At 29.7% G+C, this 11,271-nt stretch overlaps 1 protein-coding gene across 2 annotated transcripts; it reads right to left on the bottom strand.

Moving 5' to 3' along the window:
* Positions 1-3,387: 3,387 nt before the first annotated feature.
* On the bottom strand, positions 3,388-11,004 carry LOC100791733 (silicon efflux transporter LSI3). Of its 2 annotated transcripts, none has more exons than XM_003548122.4 (4): positions 10,787-11,004; positions 4,894-6,156; positions 4,570-4,759; positions 3,388-3,999 (listed from the first exon to the last, which is right to left on the bottom strand). In XM_003548122.4, exons 2-4 carry the CDS (start codon positions 6,055-6,057, stop codon positions 3,737-3,739), a joined length of 1,617 nt encoding a protein of 538 aa, XP_003548170.1. In that variant the 5' UTR covers positions 6,058-6,156; positions 10,787-11,004; the 3' UTR covers positions 3,388-3,736. The 2 variants fall into 2 exon arrangements, with proteins under 2 accessions (XP_003548170.1, XP_014624048.1); XM_014768562.2 differs by lacking the exon at positions 10,787-11,004 and adding an exon at positions 7,708-8,046.
* Between the last annotated feature and the right edge of the window lie 267 nt (positions 11,005-11,271).

Here is an 11,271-nt window from a genome sequence, read left to right as displayed (position 1 = left end):
AATCAATCATGATGAATGTTTCTTTGATAACAACTACGTTTTCTCTTCACTTCAGGATATAAGAAATGGTCGACTTCAGAAACAAAAACGATAAGAAATGGTCAAAATTTTAAAACTTTGTAACTGAAACAGTGTCAGCTTTTACATGATATTGATCAACCTTGAGAGGTTTCCACCCAGGCTAATCAAGATTAAATTAAATGCAACCAATATGTGCTGCCAGAATTAATGTGTTCTGAGGTACTTTATTTGATGGGCTATCATAACAGCTTCGCAGGCTTTGTTCTCTCATGTGAAGTTTGAAACAGATTACAAGAAACTGCATGCTACATATGGCAGAGCTCTAGTCGAGGGAGTATATTGGATGAAGGATTTTCCTCACCAAGTTGCCCTCCTGATTCAATCTGATGTAATTTGATTTCTGTTTTGGAATAAAATCAGATGAATTACTCTTAAAAAAAATGTAAAACTTCAAGGAAGTAAAATATCTATTTTAATTTGTACATCGCACAAAATAAATTATATTACAACTAAAATTTGTAATAAATAATATTTTTAAACATATAAATAATATTTTAGATTTATGATAAATAATTTATTTTATTTATTGATATTTTTTAAGAAATATGCAAATTCAATTTAGAATTAAAAATGTTAAAAATGATAAATAAAAGAAATAAAAAATTAAAGTTAAATCATTCAGTTTATATTAAAAACATAAAATAATATACCATATGCATGTTAAGAAAACATTTAAATTTTGAAGATACAATTTATTTGATATTAATTTCTGATTTATTTGATGAGTGAAAAAGGTGGAGGTTTGAGAAAGCAGACTTACACCTTTATATATATTGGGTCCGGGGTTATTAGTATCAGAGATTTGGAAATGTAGTAAGGGGAAGACGTAATTGGTGAAATCAGAAAAACATGAATGACCTGATTTTCATCTAAGGATTGAAATTCATCTACATCTAAGTTGTGATCCAAAATTGTGTATCTCTTTTTAAATTGCTATGTACCCCCACTTGGTACGTGCAAAACTCACAAAATAGAGTAGTGACAGAGTTGAGCAAATTAAACTACATGTGGTGGATTATAGCATAATAGGACTACAATAATACAAAATCTCAATAATAGTACTACAATAATAGATTCTATTAAACTAGATCTTAAAATGCAAAAAAAAAAAACCCTTCGTCCCAAAAGAAAATAAATATTTCAAGAGAATTTATATTTATCAGGAGACAATTTTATTAAAATAATTTTATTTTTTCACTTAATTTTGATAAATGCATTATTAAGTACAATATTAGATGCAAATAAAATGAAAGTGAAAATCCCAACCATTTGCATAATAATAAAATAAAATAAATAAAATGACTTATCAAATTTTAAGTTTTCTATAAGTTTTTAGAATATTTTATTTTTATTGATTAATTATTTTACTAATTTTATTTCACTTTTTTGAAATTGAGTAAAAAACAAAAATAAAAAATCTATATAATTTAATTTTAAACTGGATAAATAATTTGATGAATGAGTCCTTTTTTTTAGCCAATAAGTGCATCTTTTATTGATTTGATTTACATTATATTTTATTTAATCTGTCACCATGTAACTGATGGAGATGGCATCCCCATCTTTGGTTCTAGTCATCACTTATGGATTGACCACAACGACTCACTCTTCAATTGCACTGATGGCCTAATTGGTGCTGTTATGGGCTCCACTGCCATTACCATTTCCAACAACTGCTTCATCCCCTAACTAGGTCGATCTACTAATTAATAGTCCTTTTGGTTAAAATATTTGAAGGAATTCTCTCATCATGTGTTTACTTTGTTTTAACCAAGTAGTACGGCCATAGAGAGTTAGTGTTGAGTTTATTGACTTCAAAATTATTCAGGTTATGCTACTGGCTCAACGTGACTCTTATGTCCACGATCAGCATATGCAAGGAATCAATGCATACAACCATTTCGGGGAGAATCTTAACCAAAGAATGCCCAGGTAATTAACTAACATCTTTTATGTAGTAGTAGTATCTCTAGATATTTTACTTTTTTTTTTCCAATTGTATATGTCATTCCATCTAACATTTTGTTCAATTCTATGATAATAATTTTTATTACTTATTATTTTTAAAAATAGGCTTAGTTACTATTTTGATCTTCTAATTTAATTTTGAAGTTCAATTTGATTCTCTTAATATTAAAAAGTTCAATTTAGTCCTCTGATCTGATTTTTTTTAAATGACTTAATTAGGTCCTTTTACTTTTAGAAGTTTCAATTAAGTCATTTATTTTTTAAAATAGGTTCAATTTGATCTTATTTTTCTTTCATGTGCTCCAAATTTTTTTAAAAAATAAGATCAAATTTGATTTTAAATAGGATAAAGTTGAATTTATTTTAAAAATTAAGGAACCTAATTAAAACTTCTAAAAATAAAAGAACCTAACTGAAACACTTTTAAAAATTAAAGAACCTAATCAAACATTTTAATAATAAGAGGATCAAATTGAACTTCATATTTGAATTAGAAGACAAAAATAATAATTAAGCCTTAAAAATAATTTAACCCCAGTGATTCAAGATCTTAGACCGAGATAGAATTAATTACCACTCCTTTCATTTCATTTTATATGATGTTTAAGATTTTGATACATTATTAAGAAATCTAATTAATATCTTTCTAATATTCTTTTTTATCTCTATAATTAATTAGATATTTTTCTCATTTACTACACTATAATAATTACTCTCACTAAGAGTATCTCATGAAAAAAAAACATTTAATACTTCATTTATTTTGTAAAACGATAACTAAATTAAAATATATTTTTTTTTACTAAATGTTAGTGGCAAGAGGTGTAGTTGGTTATGGTGAAACTCTTATATATGTAAGTAGGGATGACCAAATGGATGAGTCGACTTCACCTAGTCCATCAATTAAGTGAGAAAAAGGACTTAGTTAGACAAGTTCATATTTTATATGAGACTCATTTGTTAAAGTTTGACCAGGCTCGATGGCCCATTAGACTGACTTATATTGATCTATATTTTACTTTTTTATCTAAATTTTTACAGATTCAAAAGAAAAAAATAAAAATTAAAAAAAATATATTATATCAAAATAGGCTCAATTGAATTCACACCAATATTTTTTGAGTCCAATATAACCTGATAGTAGACTAGTCCAAATAGTCACAATTCTATTTGGATTAACATTTTATTAGTCTAACTCGACCTGAATCAATAGGCCAACAGTGAAACTAGCTGATGCGGTCCATTTTGCGAGCTCTATATGGAAGGAGTTTTTTTTTGGCACATATATCATGCATATATGTGTCACTTTCATAGTTCAATAGAAAAAAAGTCAAGTAATTGACAAAATTAAAAACCAATTCATTACTTAAAAGTGGGGTCGTAGTTTGCTGAATGCCCCACGCACAGAAAGTAATTGGAGGAAAGTAAATTCTGCTGCCAAAGATTTCACATAACTCCCAAACTAACATTCATTACTAATTGAAATTTCAAAAGCATTCCTAACAAACTTTTAGCTAGGACCATCACAATCATATACTTATTTGACGATATTAACAACAAAAACAGAGAAAATTCCTTGTTCATCTACCTATATTTTCTAACACAACGTTAAAATACATTACAATTAACTGACTTTGCTTGTGTAAACTTCTACGATAAGATTCTTTGGATTTTTAGTAAACTCTTATCATTTTATGAGTGTCAACCCAATAGCAGTGACTATAAGAGTTGAAGGAAGGCCAACTTTTAGATGAGTCCAAAAGGTTAATGTGTATCCAAGGTTTGGAGCTCGACGAGCTTGTTCACACACTATCAAGTTGGCAGCTGATCCTAATAGTGAAAAGTTCCCTGCTATAGTGCTAACCCAAGCTAAGATTAGCCATGCCCTCTCCTCATCTCCTTTGGAAATTGCAGCAGCTGAGGCTGCAACTCTTGCTCCAAGCAATAGAACTAGAAAACATATGAATAGAAGATTGTGATGCATCAAATGAAAATGGCTCTTGCTAAGTATGGATATAAAAAAAAAAAATACTGGTAGTTTAGACAAGAAATGAATGTGAACCTTCATTATGACTAAATCTAGATTGCATATATGTATTATGACTTAACATTGCATACTTTTTTTTGCCCATGACAATTGAAAATTTTAGGGAAAATATAATCCTAACATATTTCTTTTTGTATGCTACTATAGTTTATATCAAACTTGGTTTAAAAATTTAAAATTGACTAATGTCAAACACATAAATTTAACATTATATCTTATAGCAGTCATGAAAGTTCAAATTAATTAAAAAAATGCTGCATGTTACGTATAACTAATTCTAGGAAACAATATAAGTCATGCATAACAGAAGCCATTTGAAGATTTACCATTCACTAATTGTCATTTAAGCAAGGTAAAAAAAATTAGTAGACCGTCTTTTAATCATGAATCGAACATAAAATAGATGGGTAACATATAAATAAACAAGTTGTACCAGAAAAATAATTATTTTGGCAGGAAGATCATGCACTTACCTGTTGGTACGTTTGAAGCCAAATTTGATAGGACAAGTATAACTATAGCAAGTATAGCTGTTTCACTAGCATGATCTATTCGAGAATAGGGCTCCATTAAGTCCCACATAGCACTAGGAATTCCAGTGGACTTAAAGCCCTCTACTGTGATAAACATTCCACAGAAGAATACCAAAAGTGAATATGAGACCTGTTCCAAGAAGAAAATCACTTTAAGAGATTGTTCGAAGTTCAGTTGGCACAAGAATAACAATAGCTAGCATTTCAAATGGAAAAGAGAGAAAATGAGGTTTTGTACAAGCGGTTGTGTTATATAAGCTTTACCTTGTCTAAGCTTGGCCCTGCATCTTTGAAATCAAGAACCACCAAAGTTATTGCAGCTGCAATTGCAGTCCATGCCATATTCAAACCAATGAGCATTGCAATCAACATTACTAGTGTGATTGCATAAACACAAGATTTCCACAGTACCCTCTTCCATTTTTTGTTCATATAGTCCTTTTCTCCTGAAGAGAGTATAACAAGTGCTTCAATAGGTTTATCCACTACTATTGCAACATTTTTTGAAGGATTAGTTTCCTCCTTTGTATCATTTGTCCCTTCCTTGGATGCATTTGAGTTTGTTGTGAAATCCTTTGTGCCACTATGAACCATCTGAACTTCACTTTCACTTGGAGTTGATTGGTCTCTCATAACATGAACTTGGGAAGAGTTTTGAATACTATTAGCAAGTTCTACACTGCCATTGCATTCTTGAGAATTAAAGGATGTAAAATGAGACATTCTGGCTGGAGAAAACTGATGAGAAACAACCTCCTCATCCACTACAACTTCTGAAACTGGATCCTCTTCATCCTTAGGACAAGATAGTACCTTCCAATACATGGCTATAAGAAATACAACATTCACCACAACTCCTACAAGCATAGCTGGAAGAATACCTATCAGAAACCTCCCAAATGATATTTTACCTTGAATAGCTATAACCAAATTCTGGGGGTTCCCAATTGGGGTTGCTGAGGATCCAATATTAGCACTTGTAGCAAGTGCAAGAAGGAAAGGGTAAGGTGGGAGGTTATGTTGCCTTGCAATTTTCAACACAAATTCAGTCAACACAATGCAAGAAGTGTCATTGGTGAAAAAAGCACTTGAGATAGCAGAAATGAGACAGATTCTACAAAGTAAGTCCTTTGGTCCTCTACTTTTCCAAGAGAGCAATTTCCCCAAGTACTTGAACATGTTTGCTCTTTCAAGAAAAATAGTGACAGCCATAGTCCCAAAAAGAAGACCAAGAATTGGGAGATCAATTGCAGCATAAGCTTGATCTGGACTAAGAACTTTGAATATGACCATAAGCATGGCACCAAGCAGGGACCCTGCAGTTCTCCCAATGGGTAGAAAAGGCACAGCTGGGAAAACTGCTAGTACCCAGAAGATAGCAAAGGCTATTGAACCAAGGACAACTTTTGAAGTAGGAGCTAAAGCCATTGTTGTGATTGAACAAGCAACAATTTCCAAACTTCAAAGCAAATGCTATAAACTTCACCTCTAGGCCAACACAAATGAATTTTGTTTGGTAGGAATTTCCTGAACATGAAAAACCAATTGGTTAGCAACTTAGTAAGAATGCAAGAAAATCAAACCTTTGACTTTGAGACATGAATTAAGTGAATCATTATTATTGAAGAGCATTTAAAGTAGATAAGTTCATGGTATATGACATAGCTAAACTACGTTGCATGATACCGGTAGGCCTATACTTTGTGTTAATATAATTTTTTCGTAATTAAATATGGATAAGACATTTGAATTTGATATTACAAAACATGACAACTTTGTAAAAAATAAAATCACCTGAATTTTCAAGCATAGCATAAAACATGAAAGTTGTAATTATCGTGAAAAATATCTGGAGGATAATAGCGTACCAAGCTCATAAACCAAAAAAAAAAAAAAAAGATGACCCACCAACAAACCAAGCAATAGCAAAATAGAGAATCACAACAATATAAAAAATCGGTAAGTTTTTTTTTTTTTTTTACCAAATATCAAAATAGTATACTTAAAAAAAAATACTTGTATGGTTTAGATCAACTTTTTGAAAGTTAACTGTGATTTTGTAAGAGTAATTTCTGATAGATTTTTAATGTCAGAATTTCTTAGGCACTTTTTAATCTTTTTTTGCGTTCAAACTGTACGACTGATGGAAAAGCTAATTATATTTGTATCAAGTGAACGTGCGTCACTCTTCTTGGATGTCTAAGCAAATACATATTATGGACGACTTTCAGATAATCGACTAATTACACAATACAAGTAAATATTTTTTTTGGAAAATATAAAGAAAAACATATTCTTTTAGCATAAAAAGGCAATAATCACTTTTTTCCCAAACAAAAATGCCTAGTTCTTGTCACAACTATACGGCCAAACCGTATCAAAGACATACCACTACAGCAGAGTTGCATATCAGCTTTTTGGTTAAAAGAAAAATTGGTACTAATAAACCGTACACAAGTTGGGTACTAGTTTCCTTTTGTAACCATTACTTATAAAATCGTATAAAAAATATACTGTGATTGCAGGTAGAATGTTGGAGATTTCACATAAAATAAAGATACGGTAAAATAGAACATATAAATAAAAGATAGTTTCCATCCGTTAAGTTAGATCCTAAATTCAAAATTAAGGTGGTATCGAAATCTATTCTAACAATTACGTTGCACGTATATCAGTCTGTTATGAAATCATCTGCAAATATTATTGATCAAATTCCAGATCCCATATGGACTAACATGTGTATTATGCATTACTTATGGATCACTGACACATATTGAACAAAGTACATGCATGCAGTAGCTAGATTCTAGCAGAATCGGCCTAACTATAATAAGAAATTCTATGACTCTCAAAATGCATGAAATCTGGTAAGTTCACAAAGGAAATATGAGGGGAGGTTCAAGAAATTCTTTTAGAAAAAGCAAGAATTGGAAAACACGTAGAGCATACGTAAAAAACTCATTCAGTTAAGCATATTAGCAGCAAGGATATCATATAATACAGCATTTAATTCAACAGAACTGGAAAAGGAAAACAATAACACAAACATCTATCACACATTTTACGTCCTACTCTTACCTGATAGAGGACTGAAGTAAGAGATTAATGGAGACAAATATGCTAATAGAGATAAGTGTTTTCCTTCTAACAGAATGCTGCTGAGTTTTTCCTTGGCCTGTTATTATTATTGCTTGTTTCAGTTAGAAGGCCCGTGGTGTCATCTTGCGTAAAAAGAAAAATATTTCACGGGGCTAATTACTTGAAAGCTCTATGAAAAGCTACGAACTTTTTGGTTTCCAAATTGGATTCAGAAACATTTTAATTTGTTTGGAAAATGGTGGAAGAGAATTGCAGCATCCTCAGAGCTGAAGACTATTGTTCAAGACACTTCCACTTCATACCACTAGGTGAAAGGTGACCCTCTTTTATATATGTGCACACTGGAAAATATATAAAAGTTCTAAAGGGCAACTTTAATAGCTTCCAATCAGAATTTATCTGACACAATAAACTATTTATGTATTTTTTTTTTAAAAATAAATTATACACTGATAATATAAAATAATTTTATATAATTTAATAATAAATTATCACATAAAATAAGCTGGTTGATCATTATAGTAACTTTTTTGAAACTCTTATTAACTATAATTTCTTGTTGAGGGAGAATATGATTTTTTTTATAACTTATACTACATAATTGTTAATTTTTTTCTTCAGCAATCAAATAAAAAGCACGAGATTTTTTTTTAATACTGACAAATATTTTTATTAAATCTAGGACGTACCACTGTCTTTTTAATTGAAAATGCCACTCACACATATACTTGCACTTACGTCACTTCAAACCACTTTATATTTAATAAGTAATTTTGAAATAACTACCACATGATACCATGTTGCAATTGATACTCTCCACAAAACATTAACATAATGATAATTTGGATAGGATGAATTAATATTTTAACATCGATGTGATATTTGTATTTACATTCAATCTTATCTCTCCGTCTTGCTTCCATCAAAAGGTTGAAATATTTTTGAAGTATTCACGCAAGGGAAGCCTTTGAGAACCTATTACATTAGTACGTTGTATGGGTATAATTTTTTTTTTATATATAAAAAAAATCCATACAAGAAATGAGTATTTGATATACTAAAATACATAAATTTCGACATAGTACAAAACATATGATTGGAATTTATTTCCACTATTAAATAGTTAATATGATATATTAGACAAGAAAGGAATATTTTTTATCCCATTGATAATGATTGTTCTTTTCTTTTCAGTTTGTATAACTAGATCCTGCTATTCAATTAAAAGAAAGGATATAGATTCTAAAACATAAATGAAGTAAAATATTTATAAATTACTATGACAATAACGGAGTATAAAACATGAACAAACTCATAGAAATCAAAGTCAAAATATTAAGAAAAAAATGTTAGCTGGCCAACAAGCATTACCAATAAAAAAGAATCAAAACTATACTAATAATTGCAATCCAGTTGATAATTATATTGTTACCATTGTTTCTTTTTGCTAAAAGCAAGATACCACCACAATTAAAAAGACCCTGAGACTAATTTTTTAAGACGTAGAAATTATTAAAATATTTTTTTTTCTTTCTTAATTAGTAAAGTATTTTCTATGTGTATGAATAAAGAATCAAATTCTCGTCAATATACTCAAGAAATCCAATTATCATAGCAGTAAATTGTTATGCTATTTCTACTATATTGTTATTATGTTCCTTCTTTAGGAGAGAAATGACTCACATAGCATAGGATATAGATTTGGTGTAGTAATTAAGGAAATGGAGTATTGATAAAATAAAAAAAACGTGATTCTTTACCTTTGAGATTAAGAGTAATGATAAAAAAAATTATTGAAAATTAAGAGTATCTCTTATGTTTAATCGATGTGGTCTCAATCATTAGACGATATTTAATAAGATAAGATATTTTCCAACTACATCATGTGCATCCTCCATATAATTACTAAATCCAAATCTCTTGTTATTCAAACACTATAACGACATCAAAGATGTACTCAAGCTATGTATTAGTTTCCTTTTTCTTTTCCCCTTTCAAAAAGAAAATAGTGCATAAGGGCCACTAATTTCTTTTTTAAATTGCTATGTGCCATACTTGGTAGGTGCAAACAAACAAAATAGAGTAGTTACATAGTTAACATGGAGGAAATTAAACTACATATGGGGTAGGTTCTAGCCCGATAGGACTATAAAAACTTAGATAAAACACCATTTTGGTCTGAAAGTGTAAATATAGTCACGTTAAATTCTCAAATTTTCATTTTTTTTAAAGTTCCTAAAATGTCAAATAATTAAGCTCCTAAACGTAACTGTTTCCTTTGTTCTTAAATATATTAATATTATCATTTAAGTAATGATATTCTGAAATTTAAACTATTTTTTGTTTATTGGCTAAGAGCAAACATTATTAATATAAGGAAGAAGATGAAGGGTACAAGGAATACTTGCCCCTTACACAACTAGCTCAATAGTTATGTAAAATGATGAATCCTCTAGCCTAAATATATGCACCCCAAAAATAAACCCTCTATGTAAACTATTACCCTAATCATCAAACCCAGCAAAAATCATTAAACCCTACTCATCTATATAAACTTGGACTAAAATAATTGGCAGATTACACTTTCAGTAATATTTTTTTTAAAAAAAAAATCTTACTTTTATATAATATGACAGTGTCATATACACTTTCAACGACCTAAATGATGTGCTATATCCCAGAAGGTGATCAAAATCTCAAAATGCACGAATATTCACTTCCTTCATAAACAAGCCTACTCTAAGTAAATAAAAGGACCCATAATACAACCCAGAAATGGAAAACAATTAAGAGCTAGCAAACGTAAAAAAATTATTCAGTAAAATCAGCATATATATTAATATTTAAAACAATATATTTACAAATACGTTGCATCTCAAAGATAACGATGAAATCCCATATTCTCTTTATTTCATTTTAATTTATGTGGTCATGCATAGTACGTAAACATATTGTGCAAATAATCATCAAAATAATCATACATAACGTTTAATTTAATAAAACTGCAAAAGGAAAACAGCAAAAACGTTTATCAAACTTTTTTACATCATAGTCTTACCTTATAAAGAAAATTCTTTCATGGGCTTCGATATAACTTGGAATTCCACACCTTGCAGTCCTTGCATTGGATTTACTTCATGAAAAAGCTATAAACGTTTTGTAAGTCTTTTTCGGGATTGAGATTTAGAAATATTTTAATCTATTTGGAAAATAAGAGAAGAGAACTGCAGCATCCTTAAAGCTGAAAACCTATCACGAAAACTTCATACCACATGCTGAAAGGTGACTTTCTATTATATAAGTGCACCTGGAGGATAAGAAGAAAATGGCAACTTCGGTAATAACTTCCAATTTAGAATTACACGAATGAACAATTTTTTCTTCATTTTTAAAAAAGTAATTAAATTTGAGGCACGTGATAATTTCTCGAGACCAACAACTTTTTAATTAAATCGTGGGTATATATATATATACTAGTAGTCCACTACTTATAATTGAAAATGTTAGAGTAAATGATCAATTATATTTTGTTTCTGAAAGCGT

This window comes from Glycine max, chromosome 16 (genome assembly GCF_000004515.6).
Source record: "Glycine max cultivar Williams 82 chromosome 16, Glycine_max_v4.0, whole genome shotgun sequence".
NCBI classification, from domain to species: domain Eukaryota; kingdom Viridiplantae; phylum Streptophyta; class Magnoliopsida; order Fabales; family Fabaceae; genus Glycine; species Glycine max.
Note: the sequence above shows the minus strand (reverse complement) of the source record. Positions and strands in the feature narration are given on the sequence as shown.

Coding starts and splice junctions, on each gene's coding strand:
- LOC100791733 (XM_003548122.4), bottom strand. CDS start 6,057: ATGGCTTTAGCTCCTACTTCAAAAGTTGTCCTTGGTTCAATAGCCTTT. Junction 4,760..4,893: donor CAGGGCCAAGCTTAGACAAG/GTAAAGCTTATA, acceptor TTCTTGGAACAG/GTCTCATATTCACTTTTGGT. Junction 4,000..4,569: donor GGCTTCAAACGTACCAACAG/GTAAGTGCATGA, acceptor TATGTTTTCTAG/TTCTATTGCTTGGAGCAAGA.